Source organism: Lycorma delicatula, chromosome 1 (assembly GCF_047948215.1).
Source record: "Lycorma delicatula isolate Av1 chromosome 1, ASM4794821v1, whole genome shotgun sequence".
Lineage (NCBI taxonomy): Eukaryota > Metazoa > Arthropoda > Insecta > Hemiptera > Fulgoridae > Lycorma > Lycorma delicatula.
The window spans coordinates 159601715-159625889 of NC_134455.1; the positions used below are offsets into that span (position 1 = coordinate 159601715).

Here is a 24175-nt window from a genome sequence, read left to right on the forward strand (position 1 = left end):
CTGGATTCGTTATAATATTTGATCGTAGTAAATTAAGAAAAGAAAATGAAATACTGAATTATCTAGAATGTTTATCTACTCGACCGATGGTTAAACGTGAAATTCAGAACGATCATAAATTTCTTGAGCTAATCTTGAACTTCAGGGTACGTATATTTAATATCAGGATTTTTTTCTCAAGCAACAACCGTAAATTTTACTATCACCTGAACGCAAAGATTCAGCATTAGGATTTAACTAAACATTTATCATGTAATAGAAACTAAAAAAGAAGATTCGCAAAATCATTGTTCATCAGAATATTATTTTTACTTGTAGGTTTCCAAATTTCTTTACTAAGTGGATTTTTCTTTAATTTGCATCGATGGATCTAAACTAGGTTCTTGAGTCGGGCAGACGTTCGTGTTCGATTAGAAAGTTAACTTTCATCCGCTTCGGTAGACCGATATATTTATACTTTTATCATATAAGAATGCCTTTTACAGCTCCAGAATATACGGCAAGTAGATACGATCGTACTGACTTGCGTTGAAATTCTGTTAATGTAGGTTAAGCACTGTGGGCGTACTTATTATGCGTTCAATAATATCGGATGTATCTGTTTCTTTTCTCAGCAACCGCAATTGAAGCCACGTGAATCTGCTGCAGTCACAGTCGATGAACCCGCCGATGTAATCGCTAAGAAAGCTTTGTACTCGACCTTCCTTCATGGAGCGTGTGACCTTCCTTCAAAAATACTGGATCGGTTCATTGAAATTTAGATATGCTATTTAAACATCTATTTATTTATAAATCTATTTCGATTGTACTTGCTTTGTGAAACTTCAGTCGAAGGTAGTTTAGCAGGAAAGAGCGATCGGGATGTTTTAGTCTCCCGCCTGTAATTCTTTTGGACAACGGCACTAAACTGCGGAACAACCCTACATTCTGGGGCTTGTCTCGTAAAAAACCAGGACGTATGAGATCGCGTTTGTCTCAATAGTTTTCGTGAATCGAGCGCTTAACTTAAAACATCACGATTTATTTGCTATATCCTTTCCCTTTGTAATTAAATGTGCAATTCTATGATCTCCACGTGTATTTTCAGTAAAATAGTGAACTTGTGTTTTTATTGTTTAATTTTTTCCAGGGAAAATTATTTTTGTCGTTTTTTACCATTTTAATAAAGTATTCTCTATTAACTCTGAAAGACTGAGTTAAATATTCTTCTAAAAATTATAGTGTTTCTTTGAAGAATGCGGTTTTACAAGTGAGTTGGTGCAGAAATAACGTAACTTGTTACTATGTCATTTGTTTAATTGATTTTTTTTTATAGTAAGTAGGTTTGTATTTTACATAGAACACGTTTGAAATTAAGAACTTAAATGCGGAGTTAAAACCTTACTCGAGTTAAATTATTTTCTTTGTTACTTTTGTGTTTCAAGGAGAATGAAAATATTGCCTTAATTCCAAAAATTTGAAATTTGAGGTAAAGTTAGATTAGTAATGTACAATCGTTGGTCTAAAATCTAAGGAAACTATTTTTTTACTTAAATTTGTCCTTTGTATTCAGAAGTATATGTATTTTTCGTGACGCTTTTTAATTCGTTAACTTTATTATAAGCTTTGGGGTACTGATTTTATTTAAATTACTAGACCGTTTTATTTAAAATATTGACCGTGTATGGTCCATCGATTTACTTTATTAAATTTTTAACGGTAATTATTAATAACGATAAAACGTTTAAAGAATAGATTTCCGTTTGGAATGCGTCCCTTCAGATTATATTTTTAATTACTGTTAAATCGTTGACTTAGAAACTTTAACTTATAAAATGAGTAAAATTTTAAAATTGTTTTTATTATCCACAATCAATAAGGTATTTTTTTATCTATATACGATCGTTACGATTTGTTTACACGCTTACATGCATATTTGGAGCCGCATAGACGCTTGTCCTTCCCACAAAGACATTTAGACTGTACTCGTAAACATTCATTAATAATACAAAGATATAACATTTTTTTATTAACTGCCTTTATCTCTCCGTATGACCGTTAGAAATTATAGTTTAACCACTCGATCACAAATAAGAAATTTTGTACGGTTGTACAACTGATTGTTACGCTTCCTGAAAAAGTATTAAAATTTCAAACCTTTATTCAAAATATGTATATACCAGATTTCAATGCGATTTAAATATTTATAATTTAAATATTCGGTTTTCCAAATTAAAAATACGAAACACATTATCTAGCTGTTTGAAATTAATGTAGTTTCTTTTCACTACCCGTTAGCAATAATACACGAATATAAAGGGTGGAGGTATAAATTGTTTATTTTGGTAATTTAATTTTTTTTACAGACTTTTCAAAGAAAAGTACGATATTACTTTCAGTCCCATGGTGGGAGTGGGGGATGAAAATGAATTTTCTTTACATTTTGACGTATGAGGTGTACAAAAACACCATTCACTTTAATTGGAATTTCCTTATGTATTTATAAGGCTTGTGTATAAAATTTTACGGCTCAAAAATCTTCAAAACTACTGGATCAGTTTCAATGAAATTTAGATACGCTATTTAAATATCTATTTATTTATATAAATTTATGTATCTAGTTATATATGTATATATTTAAATGTGCTATTTAAATTGAGTAATACTACTGAAGTTGTGCATTTGAAAATTTGATGAAGATTGGTCGAATCGTTCTTCAGTTACGCTCAATTTAAAGTAAAAAAAAAAAAAATAGATTAAAAAATATATTATAGAGATATATTTGAGCGGGACAAATTAGAAGCGTGGTTCGTTATGATGCTGGAAATTGTAAAGTTGACGTTTCTGTATCTGCAGTATCTATTGTAATAATATTAAACCGAATTAAACAAATTTAAAATATTAAAATCAAATTAATGAAAATTCGATCTTGTTTTTTCAATTTACGAACTAAATCCTTTACTTTGTGCTGTTTCACACTAAACTTTTTTTTTTTTTTTTTATCATGAAGGCTATACATTTTGTGTAAATTTATTCTTTTATTATAATTGAACAATTTAGGTCAGTGGTAATAATGAACACCGTAACTACTTTCGATATACTTCAAGTGGAAATTAAATTTCTTACTTTCTGTAATGAAATTAATTAATTTGCAACAAGTTAATGAAAATTAGTATATGAAATTATTATTTTAAATCAGTAATGTTTTTAAAAATCTGCAAATTAAAGAAGTGAAAGCGTATTTATTCATTTTTAATACTACAGTACTGGTATATTTTTATAATACATTGCGTTACAATTCTGTGAACAAGTTTTAAATTTTTATGTAATATATGATGTAAGTTTATTGTTTTACTAATATATTTATCTTAAAATATACCTTGTTGTATAAAAATATAATAGCTTGCGTTTAAAATTGTTCTACTTATTTAATTCTGTTAAGCAAGTTAGTAGTCGACAAAACCATATCTCGATAAGTTATCAATTAAAAAAAAATATATGCACACGTAAATATTTCCATTTGATTAAAAAGTTAATGAAAGGATGTAAGTGGCTTTTGTATTAAGAACAGGAACTGAGTAGACTGGAAAAATAGACCCGGATGAATTTCATTTGAGGCTATCGTAAATTAGTAAATTATCTTTCTAGTTTTTTCTGCGCAACTTTTCAGTCAACGAGGATAGTTTTTTAACGAGAAAAATGTTTATCTACAAATTCTATTACGTTTATTCTTCATTTATTTTTCAGTTTTGAATCGGTAAGTAGAACAGGATATGGCGTTAAAAATATTTGCCGCATCCCCTCGAAATGTTTCACCGGTGGGTAGTTCATTCATTCATGCATCGTACACTTTTTAGAAATACAATCACTCTATAAAAAATAAATGTTTTTTTTTAGTTTCCTTTCCTCCATATCGCTCTCACGTTAATTCTTTTTAAATGTATCAGTCGAATAAATAAGGCAAGTGATAAAAAATTCTTACTTTATTACAGTTTTTCTGCCGTTTTAAATACGAATGAAAATTAAATAAAAAAATAATTATTTTCTTTAACTGTAACGCAAACGAAAACAGGAGCTGTAATTTTTATTCTTCAAAACGTTTTAATAAAGTACTTCAAAAAGCTGCAGCGGAATTATCGAAACAATAATCGTATGTACAAGGAAAAAGAAGTAGAAGTTTACTACTGTAAACATAATATTGCACGCTTTAAACAGCTTTTAATTTCTTAAATGCGTGCAGCCATTTTTACGTAATCTTTCAAGATCTTTTTACCTAAAAGCATTTATAGACTGAACAAACTAAATTTACTTTTTTTTTCACTGGCTTTTTTTTGTGTTTGGTCTTATAATCCACCTTTTGTACATATATATATAAATTTTATATGTATTGTATGATGGTTAGCGTTAAGTGGTGTTAATACTTCAAAAGTATTATCTTTTACTTGTTTAAAACAAAACAGTTTCAATATCATAGACTTCTACCAGTTTTTTTATTAATAGGAAAAGTATTAGACTCATTATAAAATTCTTACTATTGTCCAAATTTATAAATACGATTATCAATACAATAGCGTATTATCCAGTGATCCTCGGGGTAACCGTCGCTAATAAAAGGAAACACCCGGGAGAAATTCCGAAAACATATTCCAGGGAAGTCGTTTAGGGATGTTATTTCTGTTTTAAAATGCGAATAAAAAAAAACACAGTACACTTCCAATGTTTGAAAAGATTTAAAGGCTGGTTTCTTTTTAAATTTTATTTTATTTTCATCATTTGAAATTGTTTTTAAATGCTTCCGAAAAAAGCCGGTTCCGTTCCAAATAAAGACAAAAATTGCACAAAAAGTTAAAATTTGTTACCATCTGACTCAAAAATAAATTGAAAAATTGAGTTAGAACACTTACTGAAAACGAGGTGTATTTGAAATCGAGAGAAATTTAAGTATTAAGAAAAATGTAATGAATAATTTTTTTCTAGTAATTAAGTTTAGTATAAGTGAACTAAGGCAAATTGTTTATGTATTGGCTGCTACGTTTTTTTCGGGCTGCGTACAGATGAATAAGCATCTCTGCAGAGTTTAGTATGTAGTTATTTAATTTTTTACGTAATTATGTATTGTATCTTATTCCTGTAATCTGGTAATGATCAATAAATAAATAGACAATTGCTACAAATATTACTGGCTTCGATGAAGTACATCCTAACCGGGTAAGTAAATTAGAAACTACATTTTCATCAGTTAGCCTTTTTTAACATTTAAGTCGTATCATTCTAACAGTTTGAGTTTAAATAATTTTTTCTCCAGCGATTTTAATCAGATCTATTAAGTCTCTTTTGAGCGATAACAGGACTAACGAACAAAAAATTAAGTTAAACTTAAATCGCTTCAGTTTTTTATGAAACCCTAAAATAAAGGAAGAAAAAATTTTCTGTTAATAACCATTGTGATAAATTAACTTCTATTTCATGTTTTCTTCGCCATTATAATAACTAAATATAATAAATTATGTTTCAAAATATTTCTGAAACAAAACATACAGAGCTGATTTTTAATTTGCGTACCTTTTCTGATTTGCGGAAAAAAGTAAGTGAATTTCCTTTTGTAGTGAATTGTTTCAATAATTGGAAGGAAGGAAGTATAAGGTTAGATTTGGAAAAAGTGCAATGAAGTCGCCGTGGTTTTGTGTGTGTGTGTCGCGCGCGCCTATGTAAATATATTTAGTTTGTGTGGCCACTTATAATATAGTGAGCAACGTAAAACCGAACCCATAACGTAACCGCTGCAAAATCGGTGGGTTATGTTGGAATGAACTTTTATGAATGATACGTATAAATTAAATAAGAAAAACATAAAACGTAATTTAAATGTTGAATTTATTTACCTTATTATTAGAAAGGATTTTCAAAATGACCTCCTTGGGCATCGACGCACATTTGTGCTCGACTATTGAAAGTCGTCTGACGCAAAACGTTGTTGTCAATTGGGTTGATTTCTCGTTGAATGTTCGTTCGCCTTCAGTTCATCAATATTGCGGGGATTAGAGGCATAAACTCTCTTCTTTACGTAACCTCAAAGGAAAAACTCCCAAGTAGACAACTATATCTGTCCACCAAAAATGTTTTCGAGAAGCCAGTTGCAATAATCAAGTCATTTCGGTTTGTCTGTATCCTTCAGTTGTTGCAAGTTGTAACGCGGTACGGTTTCAATTTTTATTCATGAAGAATTTTACAAGATGTGTATTTAACACTAGATTGTTTGGATAACTGGCGTAGTAATGTTTTTGAACTGGCAGTAATTCTTTCAATATCGGCAATGGTCTGTGGAGTCCTAACGGAAGGTTGTCTATTTCGTTTTGCATTTGAAACCGAACCCGTTGTACGCCATTTTTTAACTAAATCGTGTATGCTACCTTTCGCTGGGATACAGGCATTCGGAAATTTGTCTACGAATATTCGACATGATTTTTCAAACGATCCAGAACGAATATAGACCTCGACTATAGCTATCCTCTCGTGGATTGAATCAGGCATTTTACACAAATAAAACTTTCTTTCTTTTTCCTGTTTAGTCTCCGGTAACTACCGTTCAGATAATACCTCAGAGGATGAATGAGAATGATATGTATGAGTGTAAAATGAAGTGTAGTCTTGTACATTCTCAGTTCGACCATTCCTGAGATGTGTGGTTAATTGAAACTCAACCACCAAAGGAACACCGGTATCCACGATCTAGTATTCAAATCCGTGTAAAAATAACTAGCTTTACTAGGGCTTGAACGCTAGAACTCTCGACTTCCAAATCAGCTGATTTGGGAAGACGCGTTCACCACTAGACCAACCCGGTGGGTTTACACAAATACAAACGTATACTACTGAATCGTAGCCACCTGACAAATGGCAGCAACAATCAGTAATAACATATACATCCACCAGTCGCGCTAGTGTGAGTCTCTCATAAATAGTGTTGGGTAGCGGTTTCATTTTGGGTTCGGTTTTATGTTGCTCACCTGTAGATGCGTATGTAATAGATTTTTTCTTATTTACGTTATGATTATGTTGTAATATTGTACACCAATAACAAACTTTAAATCAATAAATAAAATAAAATGCAAATGATTCTGGTGTGTGTGTGTGCATTTTTTCTCCACAGTTTTCCAAAATAATTTTAGTTTGGAGGAAAGAAATTGGGATGTGTGTTGTTCGTCACACACACCCACACATACACATTTTTTTGTACCATATTAATAACATAAATACAAAAGATATATTACTTACTCTAATACACACACAAGCATACATAGTTTTTCACTAACACATTCGTAACAGACCCATATATACAATTACACACTTGCATGTACAAAAGACCTCGTAGCGATTTTAATAGCCATTTTTTCCCAATATGTAATCTTATACTTTCTCCTAAGCGTTGAACCATAAATTGATTACAAAAAACCTGCTTAACTTTAATAAAGTAAAAAAAAAAAAATGTAATTCTTAATAGGAGAATAATATTTAAAATGTAAAACTATTAATTACTCCTCCTAAATTTGTATAACATCAACGAAGTTTACATACTTATTTGTAACACATTTTGCAGCTAAAATAGTTTCGGAACGCTACGTTTATCGATGTACAGCAGAATTTTTATATAACTAATATTTTTAGAGGTCACGGAGAGGAACATTCTTTGAGATCCATTAGTAAAATAGATTTTTGCTTTCAAGACAAAGGAAAAATTTTTTCTGTTTTCATAACGATAAAAATGTTTTTTTTATAAAGTATGGAGTATGAGTAATATTTGAGCGTGTTATGGATAATTAAAATCGGATTTCGTTCAGTTAATATTAAACGTACTAAAATAACAGAATGTTTCATAAAACGTGTTTGTACACACTAATTTACATAAAACTGCATACTAACACAACGTAGATAAACTAACATAACTTACATAAAATGTTTTTTGTATAATTATTTTTCTTTCTACTTCATAACTAATTCTGTGTTACTTTGAAATTATCGTGCAAAATGTAAGGAAATATCGACTGAACATCTTTGTATTGAAAGACTGCGATCGTATTGATCTTCGCTCTTTTAATTCGCTGAATTTTTTTTAGACTACAACTAATGCAGTACGTACTTGTACTGTTATTGTGTAGACATTACTTTTTTCCTGACGATTTAAGTCACTGTCTCCTTCAGACCTTATCGGTTTACTAGTGACGCCGTCTGGCAGGTTAACTTAAACAGGAATGACAGGCTTTTTATCTTGCATGTATCTTTAATAGGCCATGTCAATTGTAATAAACGCATTCTTTCCGACCTGCCATTTAATCGCACAGTTAAAGCCTGAGTACTACTGTTTTACATTTTAGTAAGATCAAGAATTAAAGAAGTGGTTCATATCGTGTTATTATTTTAAAAGAGTTGTATTCGGATGTGATATATTTACTCGTTTTTTTAATTGAATTACAATTTAGTTTATTAAAATATATAATTTAATCTTCATTTTCTGTCGGCTAAAAAGATATTTTATTACAAACAGAATTAATTTTGTAAAAGTTTTATAAGATTCAAATAATGAATGTGTCTTTCGACTATTTGAAGTCGAGCTTAAAATTTTACCTGGATTTGAACTACAACAATGCAGTCTAAATCAACCGATGATTTTACTTGTTCCATTTTTCGAGATTTGCTTTATATTTTTCCCTCTTTTCCTTGAAATTTTACATACTGCTTTTTACCGTTTTTCAAACTTGTAGAAATCTGTGATAAATAAACAATACAATACAAAAAATACAATTATTTTATGAATCATTCTGCATTGGCGAACTGCGTGTATTACTATCTCACCGTTCATATCATATGCGTTTGATTGTTTTATAAGCTTTTATTTTGTTTCACTTTTGTGCTGTTGTAAATCTCTGCCGTCCAGTTTGCATGATCTCGGCGTTATATAGGTAATTTCTAAAGCCGTGTTTTGTAACAAAGTATTCGGTTTAGATTTGAAAATGATGTAATAGCAAAATAAATAAATTTCCCTTCGTTTTCACAAATCCAATTTATGAATGTAGCACGTGCTTGTAGAAAAATACGAATCTACGCGAATTCATCCGGATAAAGTACTGAGGCCTTTGAGTTATGAGTCTCAGGGAAAAATATGTGTCCTATTGATTAGCGTCTCTTCAGAGTGATGTTATAAATTATCATATCCAAATAAACTGAATTTTATAAAAAAATTTAACTCGTATGCTTTGAAATTAATAAAATAATAAACGACTATGGACAAGCAGACGTTCACCGATAAGTACAGTAATTAGATTTATTATACAATTATTATATTATATTATTACTATTATTATAGACTTATTAGACTAAATTTTGTGACGTGACTGTTAATATATTTAATATCTTGTTCCAAAATCGCTTTAAAAACATTCAAGATAATTCGGTCAGATTTTATTACCCGCAGCAGTTTTCTGCTGATTTGTTCATTTTCATTTCGTTGTTAAATTATTTGGACGTTAACTGATTTAATTAAAACTAAAGAAAGGCCTTGTTACTACTTAATGGTACGATCTGAATTTGTGCCTGTGCAAAATCCACACAAAAACGTCCAAATATATTTCAATTAGCAGCTACTTGCAAAAGTTTAGCGACTAAACCTTTTATTATCTATAGTGAGAACAAACGAAGTTTCCTTTACTTATCTTCCATATCTTCGAGATGTTGCTATAATTCAATTTTATTGAACTTATTCAAATTAAACGTATGCAAGTAATTTTTTGTGTACAACAATATTTGTAATGGTTTATATTCTGACAGATTTACAGTCAATTAAAAGTGATCTATCATAAATTTAGTATCTAGTAATTCTGTGCCGGGCGCCAGTTTTTTAAAATTATTTTATCTAATCAGTTTTGAGTGGTTATCCGTCGAATTCTTAAAAATTATAGATCTGTTCTCGATAACAACAACATTTATTGTCATTGAGTTCTGGCATCCTTTACTGCTGACGATAAGATCAGTTTACCTAAAATAAACTTTCATATAAATTAGTTGGAAAATAATTAAACGCAATTAACAACCGTAAAATTGGGAGGCTAAATGTGTATATTTTGTGAACATCTTAGGTCATTTCTGAATTATTTATGCTCAGATTCGACCATATGCAATATTTAATCAGATAAAAAAGAGGTAGGTGGGTTAAAACTGATATTATCTAACGATAATGTCCTCGCTGTTTAAAGAAATTTTCCTCTGAGAAGGTGACTGTCCCAACTAGGAACGCTAATCTACTAAGCGAATTGATTACTAGAGAAAGTGAAAAATACTTATCGAATTGATTTTTTGTAATCGATGAACTGAAATATTGTTAGCAGTTTTATTTTTGTTGTATAGTTTGAGTATTATTAGTAATAATATTATTGGCAGCTTATATTTCAGTAAGTTGATCAGGGAAGGATTAAGAAGGCCTTGCTGACTAATTGTCAGTCACAAATGAGTCATAAAACTTCCTTTAGACTATTTTTTCCACTCATGATTTGCCCCTCCGTTACCTGGTAGACAATTAAATTAGTTTTGGCTAGATTATATAATACGAAGGGTGGCTGAAATATAATACGCACTCGCTCAAAACTTGCAAATGAAGAGATAGATAAATGAAACAAATATGGTGTAAAGTTACATTTTATGTGCTATAAAAACTACATTTATTTTTTCACCTAAGTTACCTATTACAGTTAGAATTTTTCCTGAACGGTGAACCAATTTTCTCATTCCGTCAATGAAGAACGCTGAATTTCTTTACTTGATCTAAGAGCTCACTGCGTCCTTCACTTCACCATCCGTGGTGAAATAAATGCTTCTTAATAATCCTTCTTTAATTGCGGAAAGTGGTGAAAATTGCAGTGCGCAAAAACTGGTGAGTATGGAGGATATGGTATCATTCCAGATTTCAACTTCATAAGATCCTCGGCGGTTGCACTTAGATGTGTATGCTTCAGTATTATTGTGCTGCAGAATTGTCGGCTCCATGAATTGTCAAACATGACACACACATTTCCTGAGGTATTTTAGTAGCACTGAAAGGAGGTGTTTCCACCTTTTTTTGGTGTTTCTCAACAGTCACAGAAACTGATTGACCGCTGCAAGGTTAATTCTTCATATTGGTTTACCAATTTGTGATGTACAAATTGTATTGCATGCTTACTCACAGGACTTCGATCAACAGTTTAATCACCATAAACGGCTTTTAGACAAAGATGAATGAACGCGCAGCGTTCACTTTTTCTACTATTGAAAATTCAATCATTGCACGTTATTTTAGACGCTTTAACATAACCAGTGTTTTTGACTTCATAACAGTGGCGACTGACAGAATGAGAAAGCACCAGTTTCGGAATATTAATAATAGGAGAATAAAACTACCTGTCGCTTTGTGTGATTTTTTGTTCCCCTATTATACTGCAGTGTGCATTACATTTTAGCCACATTACATTTGCAGTCGTAGTTAGCAAGTTGGCTTCTAGATCATATGTTCTTGGTAAAAGACTGTCACAGTACAAGGGTTGTTTGTGCAGGTTTTCTGAATATTTTAGTGCGATATGGTTTTAATTATATTTGACAGCTTTTATAAACAGCATCATTTAATGTTAATTAATTAAAAAAACTTCTTCGCCCAGACTTTATGTATTAGCTACGAACTACAATTAACGAACAACTATTCTCCATACTTATTTCTAACTTCTTATGAGATGTGAATTTACTATCCATATGTTATCTTGCATAACATTTTATTTGTAAATATCTTTAAATATATGTATTTGAAGAGACCTTATTTTCATTTATACATTTTGTAATGTGTGATTTAATTTCAGGTCTTGAAATATATGTTATATATTTATTCATTCATGTTCTGATCATGTACACAATTTACATCATATGTCAGTTTCAGAGTAAATAACTTGATATGTGAAATTAGGAGGGTATGACAATGTTTAATTTCTTGAATGTTTATATGCATGACATTATAAGTATTTAGTAAATTCAGAACATTAAAATTGCAACACTGTTACCTCAAACCCCAGTTTACCCCTAAATTCGATGAGAAATAGGTTTTTTTGTAGTATTTAATTTCAAAAATGTACACCTGATATCTTAACCTCTGACTGTTCTATCTCTTAAAAGATGATGTTGAATGACCTTCAATTTTCTACGTGCAGGAAAAGAAATCATTGCTCTGTTATTTGCCGTGCCATCATTATTAAATGGACATCTCAAGAGTTTAAAACTTTTAAGATTATGATTACTTTCAGTTAGATGTGAATACTCTTATTATTATTAGATTTTGGTTGTTTCCAGTAAAGGCCCTTGTCCCATGAATGTCTGTCTGAGACCATACAAAATTAATTGCAAAGGTTAATTACAATCATTCATGAGGCAATTAAATTTTCCAAAGAAAACACAAATTAAAATCTTATTTTTTCTTTATTTTCAAGTTAATAAAACATAGCAACTTCATAGTAGAATCTAGGGTGTAGTGATAGGTTTAAGTCAAATCAAAGTGAATAAACAAACTCTACATCTAGGTAGTTACCCTGATGGGAGTGGTATCCGAAAAACTGAAGATACAATTTCGGATAGTTGTAACTGTAATGCAGCAATAACTATCATTCATGTTCTATAACTATCATTCAACTTGTTCGTTGCTCCCTCTACCTCCTACCTTGCACTACCACATGTCAATGTCAATCTTAGATTGACATGTTCATGTCAATCTTAGCTCAGTGTGCAGCCTTAGCTCATAAGAGGAAGAACATTGTAGAATGCTCATCTTGTTTAAACTACCATTTTTTAAGTCTGATGAAGAGCAGACTAATTTTAAGTTGGTCGTAGTCATGGCGATGTTTATGACAGTTTGTGAGAGGAAAAATTACATCCCAAGAAAAGCCATAAAAATTAGTAGGTGTAAGGAACTATTAAGGTTTGAAAATGAAAATGTAGATTTTTGTAGCAGAAGAATTTTTACCTAAATCTTGAAAAGGTGCTGTATCGTCCAGGAAAAAATGGAAATTTTTTTAAAGATTCCTTGGCAACCCAGGTTGTCAGAGTTGGATTGCATTAGACTTCAGTGTCCATCGTTCTACTGTGAGTAAATTGATTAACTTTGTTATGGACAAGATTATTGCTGAAGCAAATAAGTGGATACAATTCCCACAGACAGAGCAAGAAAAAAATGTGGTGAAGTTGTTATGGTAGAAACGTTTTACTGTGCCAACAGTAATAGGTGCATTAGATTGTACCCATACAGAAATAAAGAAAACAGCGATACGGGGACAAATATATTAACCATGAAGGATATGCCAGCCTTAATGTACAAGTTACTTTAATGCGGATGAAGTATTTACCAGAGTAAGTGCTGAGTGGCCGGAAAGTGTCCATGATGCCAGGACATGGTGGCAAAGCCCAGTTAGATGTATTTTCTCGCAATACAACTGTTCAGTATGCTTACTGGGGGACTGGAGGTACGGGATTTCACTCTGGCTAATAACACTGTTCAAACCTCCTCGCAACATGGAACACCAAGATTTTAATCATCTACACACCAAAGAAAGAGTCATCATAGAAGGATGTTTTGGGCAAATCAAGCATTTGCCAGTACTGGTGAATTGCATTTCAGTATCTGTTGAGAAAGTACCAAAAGTTGTTGGTTGTATTATATAATGTAGCAAAACGAATGACAGACTTGATTTTTAAAATAAAGCAGTTGTAGAAGATGACAATGAAAAGAGTGAATATAATGAACAGCAAAATGAAAATGAAGGAACAAAAATTTTAGGCGAACAAAAGTGTCTAGAAATGTCAGTTTTTATTAAATGCATATTAACTTACTTTTTTCAATCATTGTATTTTTTAAACTCGTACTTTTCAGATTATGTCCTTTTCCTTCCCTCAAAATTTCTTTAAAAATTTAATAAAGATATATAAAAAAAAATAACAAAAAATTTTTAAATAACATGCTAATAATATCTAAGTAAGCACTTTTGTGTATGCGTATGAACTTGCATACAATGTGTATGTGCAGTGTTCTGAATGTATTTTACAGTGTATGTGCACCCACATGTATATGGTTTTAGGATGTACTTTATTTTAACAAAAGCGGATAAAAAACTAAAAATTCTCCCAACTCTTCGTTAGTACAAAACTTGACCAGAGTAAAAAAAGAAAACTGATAACAAAACAACAGAAACAAAAAAATCAAACTTAAAGATTAGGAAAAATTTTTTTCATTACTGTGGGTGAAAAAGAAAATCCAGTTTTCACTATTGTCTGGAAGTATTTACATGTCAGAGACTACTGACAAAGTGAAGTGTGCCCTCCCTTAACTCCGAAATAATGAAGTTGCAACTACACTCAATTGAATCTTCACTTTATTTGCATCAAAAATGAAGTAAACTAAAAATGAAGTTGTAACTACAGAGGGTAACTTACTTTTATTCACACCAAAGATAGTTACAACTTAAAAATACTGTAGTGATAGCTTTAACTCCTTTTTATTCACTTACCCATTATCATTACATAGAAAATTTATAGTTGTCATAATCAACTCATCTATTATAAAGTAAAACTTAATAAAACTTAAATTTTACTTAAACTTTATATTTTGGTGTGCTCATGCAATAGCATGCAAATTAATCCAAATGCAGATATTATTTATTAAAAAGTAACTATTTAGAAAATTAATCATACCTGTAAAATTTATCAATATCTAGTTATTAATGCATCCTCCTTTATTCTTAATCACTTGATATACATGATTTGGCAATGATTCAACAACAGTACTACACATTTTTTGATTTCTTCATCGTGAAACCATAGCAATGTTATTTCTTTAATGAGCCAGTTTGTGGTACAATTATTTTAGTATTTTTTACTACTGCCCAAAGATTTTCACTTGGGTTTTATGTCTGGGGAGTTGCCTGACCAAGAGAACACTTTAATGTTTCATTCTTCAAAACGTTTTTCCACTTTATTGAGAGTATGGCATGGCACCAAATCTTGTTGAAACACTCTAAACACTCTGTTGCCTGTGGGAATTTGTTTTGTAGTTGTGTCTTAACCTTTTCCTCCAAAAGATTCTTGATATATGAGTATCAATCACTTTTCAACATACCGTTTACTAGTAGTAATGAACAAGGGCCTTGAAATGTGAAACAATTCCAATAAATTTTTTCTGGGGTAGTTTAAGTGATTTATTGGATAGGAGCCGGTAATGTATTTTCATCTGAAGCTTTTCTAAGATACGGAACCCTTTGCCCCTAAACATAAAAATGTGACTTGTCAGCAAACATAACATTTTCCAATCTTCTTTGGTCCAGTTACCAATGTGCTTTGGCCCACAATTGCATTTTTTTGCCCATTCCTGGTGTTAAAAACTTATTTTTAGCTGGCCAATAAACATTACATTCAAAACAAATATTAGATAATATTTGTTACTTGTAAATCTATTCATTGGCTGCTAATTCTTTATTTAAGTCCACAGCAGATAATTTTGGATCAAGTTTACTTTTTCTTACTAATAACCAATCTTGTGTAGGAGTTGTTTTTCTTTTACAGCCACATTTGCCTTTCCTTTGATGTGAAAAGGAATCAGTTTCTTTAAATTGTTTTAAATAGTTTTTTAAAATAACACGGTTTCTAATCCAACACCCCACTCAGTAAGTGTGTTTGTCTTTGTCATACTGGTACACTCAGAAAGAAAAACAATTTTTGAATGCTTTCTTGGAATTATGTCCATTATGAAATATTTAAGACACAGAACAAAAACTATAAAAAATATGATTTTATAATAAAAAATGAAATAAATTTTCACAAACACTATTTATAACATGAAAATTGCTAAATAACCAAACAACAATTACCTCACATTACACAGAGAACGAAAAGAATGAGTGTTGTCAAGCAGTTTAGCCACAAAATAGAAGTAAGCAAAAGATTTCTTATGTTTTGGTTAATTTGCATGCTGCTGTTGATGAATTTTATTTGTATTTTTCTAGATATCATGTTTAAGATGCTTATAAATATTACAAAGTATTGATAAACAACAAATTCTATTTACAGAATGTTAATAATATTTGGTTGAGAAATTGCTATGAACTACATTTATACTCTTAAAATTATTCTTAATATTGATGTAATTAAGTTAAATAAGAATTACAAATTTTTCTATAATATTTATACTTTGCTATTAGATATTCAGTTTGATGAGTAAGTCATGGTGTTCTTTTTTAACCATTTGGGAATGAGGTACAGTCAGATTTCCATTTTCAGTTTTGAATAATGCAGGTATTTGTTTGTATATCAGTGCCAGTATTAATTGACAGCTTGATGCTTCACTGTTCAACGTCAGGTCACGCCATTTGCTTGCCTACCATGCTGCATCATCCTGTCAACAGTAACTTCCCTCCTCCCAACTGTTTAGTATTTATACAAAATACATGATTTTGTATAAATAGATATATATTTTTTTATTTCCTTAAATCAAACCAAGAAATGCACTTATTATTTTGACAATTTGTAATCAAGGCTTTCATTACATCATTTTATGTTTTTCATTGACTGTCTTAAAGTTGCTTTTTTTCTTAATCTACAAAACGTAATGATAATAGTAATAACTATTATTATGAGAGCTTCTTTCTTTTACTTGCATTTTTAATGCATTTCATCAGCATAATACTTAGACAAAGATTTGGTTGAATCTTATTGAAGTTTTTCATTGATGTTTTTAACAACAATACTGAAGTAAGATAAAAGTTGATTTCTTACAACGAATTAAATTGTGTATTCAAAAAAATCTTGTAATATTATTTATAAAGATTCGGCGGAGAGCAATAAACATTATCTTATAGCTATGGTTTCTCACCGAGTAAACAAATTTTTACATTTATTCTCTGTTTCAGCCGGTACATGATATAAGTAGTAATACACTAGTTGTGGATAATATCAGACTACAACCTGGCAGTAGTAATGCTGGCACTGGTGTCAGTAGTAATCTAACTACCTCTACCAAAACACGATTCTCTAGTACACCTCATCTTGATCCAGCTGCAAATATCAGGTAATTAATTACTTAAGTACTTACCGCTGTTTTTCATTTTCTTTATTATTTCCATGTTATTACTATTTCTTCTTCCACCTGATATTACTCATATTAATGTCAGATCTTAAAAACTCCTCCAGAACCTGTTTAATTACTTTTTGTTGTTATCATTGTTCAAAACTAAATTACTTCTGTAATTTTAATTATACTATTTGTTGAAAAAATAATCAGTATATATATTTTTTCAAACAGATTTAACTAGCAGCTCTGTGAACAATAGATCTCACTTATTTTGTACTGAATTTAACAGACTGACCTCTAAAATTAAATGAAATTAAATTAATATTGAAAATTAAAATAAAATGCAAAATGAATGGAAGGTTTTGCTGAAATAATCTTTCTATGTTAGCAGTTTCTTAATTAAAGGAATACCAGACATCACTGACTGATAACTGTTGAACAGATATTTCCATTATATCAATATCTATTTTATTTATTTTTTCATGTGTTTTTTTTCTTTGTTAATAAAGACTCATTTAATAAATAAGTAGGTCCTGTGGTATCCTTAAATAAGGTAACAATTAAAAATAAGAATATTGAAAATCAGTATTAAGTGTTTAATAGTGTACTAAGAAAGACTTGGTGTTGTTCGGTAATAGAGCAACAATCTTGCAGAAAGATATTAAACTTTTCTGGCAAACATGGCTTTAACATGGAGTAAAACATAAAGAATGAAGTACATAACACTTAGTTACTGAGATTTCCTGGAAATGAGGTGATATCAGGAGTGGAGAGAAAGTAATATGGTAATGACTTGTCAGTGGAAACTTCCTCTCCACCACATCACCATTGTGATTACCTACTCATTCTTTTGAAATGGAAGAAATGAAACTTGTAAACAAGGAACCCTTCCTGCAAAGTTTCAGATTATCAGAAAACATGTTTGGTCATTAATGTGCAAACATGACCCACAAAAGGTGAAATGCCAAAGACCAAACTAAAGCAGATCTTTCTGCAGATTTGATTTATACACTATTGACTGGGCTGAATCTTTGCCCAGTCAATCAGTAATATACAGGTTGAAGCAACCATTGATTTGTATGAAGTTTTAAACTATTTTTTAAAAAGTTATCGAAAAAACTGACAACACAATTGTAGGACTTTCCAGAAAGTCCTACAACTGTGGGTTGTTTCTGATGCACGGCTTACATACATGTACACACCCAATGTAATATAAAATATTTATTTAATTTAAATATAATATTTTTTCTTTTATTTAATTAAGTGATTCTAACTAAAGCGCGTGTGCATACCGTATTTAATTCACATGGGTGTGGCAGTACTAGTGGTGATGGTCGTCACTAACTGTACTAATGTAATTTCACAACTTACACAGAACAAATTTTGCTTGTACAGTCGGCAGGCTGGTGTAGCTGCGAGGCTTAATGCACCAGGTACTGAGTCAACTGGGTGATTGAGTTCAAGACCCGGATGGATCGAGTTACTTTTTTCATTTTAAATATTATCCATTTATTTAATTCTACAGCTCATCTGTGAATACAACAGAATTTTTTGGGTGGGGATGCGATTTTGCAAAAAAATCTATTGCAAATTTTTTAATTTTTAATCATTAAAAAATGTGCCAAGAAAAATATAACCTTAATTAGGCGAATTCTCAAGATACTGAGGGTAACCTACAACCTTACCCCCCTGACCTTTTAAGTTGAAAATTTAATGGCATTGATACCCCATATATAGAAGTAGTCTGAATAATTTTGGTTAAAATTGATCCAGTAGTTCTGGAGATATAAGGTCATTTAGAGGAGACAAACATATACATATGAATATCAACATCTGGAAAATTTTAATCCGGTTTTTTGGGTTCCTTTAGGTGTCAAAACATCAAGATCAAGTGAAAACCGCAAATGCCCAAATTGGGCTGATTATAATGTTTTCCCTTCTAGAGCTATAGCATTATCCTGACAGGAAAATAAAAATATAATCCAAGGTGATTAGGATCAAAATCAGGTTATCAAAAATTAAATAGAGAACTGTGCTTGCAGTGTAGCATATTTCCCATAAAGCAGATGTATTAAATTTCTCATAAAATGTTGATGTTTTCTAAATTTATTTTTTCTATTCCTGTTAAATTGGAATAATACACATTATTTTAACTAGTACACTATGCTACTGTAATAAATTAAATATAACAGTGCGAAATTATGTGAACTTTTAATTAATTTTTTTTTAATATCGAAAGAATATATTTTCACTTTTTTGTCATTGTCCACTGTTGGCATAAATTATATCTGACCCATTTCTTGTTTTATTAATAAAGAAACTTCATTTAGAATTATTTTATTTCATACTATTGCACTAAATCTGACAGTTTAGACTGCAATATTCATTTTTCATTTGAATAATAAAACAACAGAATGTTTTTCTTATTTATATTTTAATGAATTACATTTTTTCTTGGCCTCATCTGCCTGTAGATACTTGTATTATTAGAACGAACAACATGAATTACAGTAGATTCTACCTTTATAATCTCATTGCATTGTTTTTTTATTGTAATGCAGAATTAAACAATAAAATAAGTTATAACCCCTTTTAATGATCTACTCCTTCAGATTTTTCTCAAAAATGTTGACAATTTTTTTGATTAATTGGGTTTTTTGTTTTACAGTGTAAAATTTTCATCTGTACCATTTTGAGTTACTCATGATACACAAAACAAATGAAATAAAAATAAACACCACAGAAAAAACTGAAAAAAAAAAATTCTAAATTCTTTAGAATATTTAAAATAAATATCACTATTAGAATAATAGTAATTCTATATATAACAATAATTTCAGTAAAAAATATTTCTTGAACATTTGAAGGACCTTTAAAAAAATTATGTTTAAACGAATACAAATTCAAATTACAGACAAAATATTATTTTATTTAAAAAGAAATTTCATATAATCGAAAAAATTTTTAATATTATTTGCTATGCATGTTACTGGGAGTTAATTAACACTTTTACTTCCTTGCCTGAAGAAAAGTTAGTACTGTGAAGGCAAAAAATTTTAGTTTTCAGATTTCAACGAAACTATCCATTTTGACCATCCCTGAATACATTTTGACTACTTTCTGTGTAACATCTGTACACATCTCACATAACTCAAAAACAATCAGCCGTAGGATGTTGAAATTTTGGATTTTGGACTGTTGTAACATCTAGTTGTACACCTCCCATTTTGATTGCAATTGACTGAACCGAAAGTGTCCAAAAAAGCCCAAAATCCAAAACATTGGATTTTGGAATTTTTCTTAACTGCAGTAATAAGTCCTCATTGAGAGCTTTTCAATGATATATCATACTGTGGTGGTACTTATTTTCATTTTCCAGAGTTATAGCGAAATAAAATTTTAGTTTATGAAATATTTGGATCTTACAAGGAGAAGGCAACAATTCAAATCAGATTTCATCTCCTTTTTTTAACTTTTTTTCTGATTTATTAATAATTATTAATTATTAAATATACTGATTAATTATTAACCTCTGATTGTAAAAAATGTTTTATAATAAATAATAATTCAATAATAATAATAATAAAAATTTATATATGAAAAAATATCAGAAGTTATTAATGAAATAAAATTTTATGTACTTTTCATTTAAAAAAAAAAAAATGTGTATATGTAATTTAATGTACAAGGAACTCATGTTGTGTCCACATCAGATTTTTTCTGAATGTTTTTGTTATTATTTTGCATTTTTAATCTGAAGGTGATATAATGTTACAAAGATGAAATTGCACATTCAGGTTCTGCTATATGTAGAGCTGACTTAGGTTTGTTATAATAGTCTTCATACCATCTTTGTAAATAAAAACAGTATTTCAGCTTCCATAAAACTTCAGAATTTTAGGTGATTACTATCCATCTGCACTTTATTATCCTTAAGTATTTTCTTTTTTAGAATATCTTGTCTTTTTTTTTGGTTAAAAAATAAATCTTATTCTTATGAATATTATTTCTCCACACATACTTTTAGCTCTATCAAGCCCTTAAAAACTGTTGTGAAGATTTTCTTTTAATTAATGCTACTTCTTTACCAATTTGTGTACACATATGATGAGAAATATGTTGTGGATATGTGTGTTCTATAAAATGAATAAAGATTTTTCATTTTGATCATAATGTAGCATTACATAGATTGTTTATTCCCATATACTAGTGTCCGTCCGTCTGTCCGGCCGTGTGTGTGTGTGTGTGTGTGTGTGTGTGTGTGCGTGTGTGGGTTTGTTTTGGGTGGATGTGATGAAGTAAAATGCCAATTAAATTGTAAGAATTTTATCAAGTAGATTAATCATAATATAGGAAACAAAAAATTTTATTTGCTTGTCAAGATCAAAGAAAACTACATTAGAAGTGTTTATTTATATGCTTAACAATGTGTTTAAACAAATAAAGATTAAATGTTTCAAGAAGTAAAGTAAATTTAAAAGTCACAAATTTAAACATTTAAAACGATAATGTTAAAGTTGTAATTTTAAACCACTGGTCACTCGTAAAATCTGGTAGGTGTTCTTAGGACCAGCCTATCATCTCAGGCATACTATAGAAACTGAGGAATGAAGCATTCTCCTATTGCCATCTTCTGAAATGACTGTACTTTTACGTATTAGCATGTCAAGCCCATTAAAATTGCTGATAATGTTCAGCCCTACAAGTGAACTTTCACTCTGTTCAGATGGATTGGCTGCTTAGTGACCATCATTTCTCTCAGAGAGAGCAATTCTGACTAGTACCATTTGTATTTCAGCTGCTTTTCATGTATCGCAACTATAACAACGATTAGGATAGATTTTGCAAAACAATAAATTAATGTATCATTTTTGTGGAAAATTATTCATTATATACGTTTTCTCCACTTAGCAGAAGAATTGATAAAATTAAAAAATGACTTTATTGAATGACGTAGGAAAGTTGAAAAGGTAATAAATGTCATATAGGAGATCTCTGAGAACTAATCAGAAAAATTAATGTTTATTAAATAAATAAAAATAAAATAAATAAATATAAATGCTTATTAATGTTTATTAAATATAATCATAAAGATATGATTTATTCAACGAAAAACTTTAGTCTGCTAATGAGCATCATTTGAAGGCATTATACTGAAAGCATTTGAAGGTATTTACTGTTTAATATCAATATACAAATTATTCCATCTGTGAAAAGGATAATGTTATGGGATAGCTTAACATTTTGTTATGTTACTGTTTTCATGGGCAGGTCAACAAGGAGTTTTACATTGACGTAGGTTAAAGATTGATAACATCAATATAGGCCAGAATTACACTTTTTACTAGCCTATATTATTTTAGTCACTGTTTTTTATAATAATTATAATTTCTTCCTTGTCCATTTATTCCTGCTTTATCAGGACAGAATGTTGAAGGACCTGTGCTGTAAGCAATAAAAAAAGTTGAGTAAGAAAATAAACATCATTGAAAGGAGAGACATCTGTAAGCAATAAAACATTATTGTAACTTAATCAGAATTAGAAGTTGTAACATTACTCTTCAGTAATCAGTATATCATATACATCATTACACATCATGTATATATATACATCATTTGTCAAAGTAATGAAAGAGTGAACCCTCAGTAAAGAAAGAAACATTTATTTCCTCAATAAATAAAGTAGTTCCAAAGCATTTTCACAGTTGAATAAGCTTTTTATGCGTTAAATAATTTCTTCTTTTTACTTACAGTTGCTCAGCATATCATTTTGCTCATGTAATGGCGAATTGAAACTTATTTGAGAAAATAAGTAAATTTTATTATTGAAATAGTTAAGTCAAACTCTGTCTTAGAGAATTACAAGATTTATGTCATTCTTGCCAGTGTAAGTAACCTTTCAATTTTTGGTGGATTAAACCAGTTGAGAAAATTTTATTATAGAATCTTCCAAAGAGGCAAACTTGGTGAGCCATACATTCATACAGCTAAGTTCAATTTAATTTAATCAAATAGGGATGAATAGAGGGTAAAAATTTTAAACAGACAAACATTGGAATATGTAGAATAGATAATTGTGGGAATTGGATCCAGTAATTACATTGAGGTTAAAAATTTAGCCCAGAACAGAAAGCAAATAGAGAATAACATTGAATACAAATAACCAGTGACTCTAGAAAAAAGTGATGGCTTAAATATTAAAATATATTTCAGTTGAATATTTATTTATTTTTATGTTTATTATTTTGGTTTCTGTAGTTCTGGTTATCTTGCGTTATGTTAACAACTGTCATAAAGACATTTTTCATTAAAGCAAATGAATTGGCTATATATTTTTGCTCATCTGGTCTTGTGAAAAAGTTATTTTGTTCTGACTGTTCAAATTATGTCATGTAATGATTATAAAAACTGCTTTTATGTTTTATTATTGATATAAATTATGATTACGTGTATTGTAATTATATTAAAAAAATATAAATGATCTATCTACACACATGCATGCACATACACACACACACACACATTTTCACTTTCCTGGTTATGTAGTTGTACTGTATAGCTGTATAAGGTAAAGTATAGTAATAAAATTAATTTTGCATGTCAGGTTTTTTTAGATTTTGAGTTTTATGATACTACCCCCTCATTAACAAAAAAACTCATAACTTTAGCATTGAAAATTTTGATGGCAATGATACTTTCTGGTGGTATCTGGCCTTATTCAAACCTCCCCTTAAAGGGATGGGGGCAAAGAACCCCAGATTTTTTTTTAGTTTCTGGACTAAAAGTCACGTTCCTGTTTTAATCACATGGTTGTTTTATATTAATAGAAGAGCAAAAACAGATCAATTCCAATTATACTTATGGAGATATGTGTGGATCATTTAAAACTATTTTCATTAAGAAATCTGAAACATAAACACTTAAATTATTTTAACTATTTTTTTAACACACTTTAACTTTAAAAGTGGTTTTTAAAATAAATAGTAGTTGGGGTGTTTTATACACAGTATGATTTAAAGATAGAATCTGCGCAATTAAACTAGGTTGTGGAAATGTAGACCAAAAAAATAGTAATAA

At 30.0% G+C, this 24175-nt stretch overlaps 1 protein-coding gene across 1 annotated transcript in view; it reads left to right on the forward strand.

Moving 5' to 3' along the window:
* The window catches only part of RhoGEF3 (Rho guanine nucleotide exchange factor 3), a 171679-nt gene that overhangs the window by 100047 nt on the left and 47457 nt on the right, over positions 1-24175 (forward strand). Inside the window, exon 3 of the mRNA XM_075354770.1 lies at positions 16938-17095. Within this exon, the coding sequence (XP_075210885.1) occupies positions 16938-17095 (158 nt within the window). The remainder of the gene's footprint in view (positions 1-16937; positions 17096-24175) is intronic.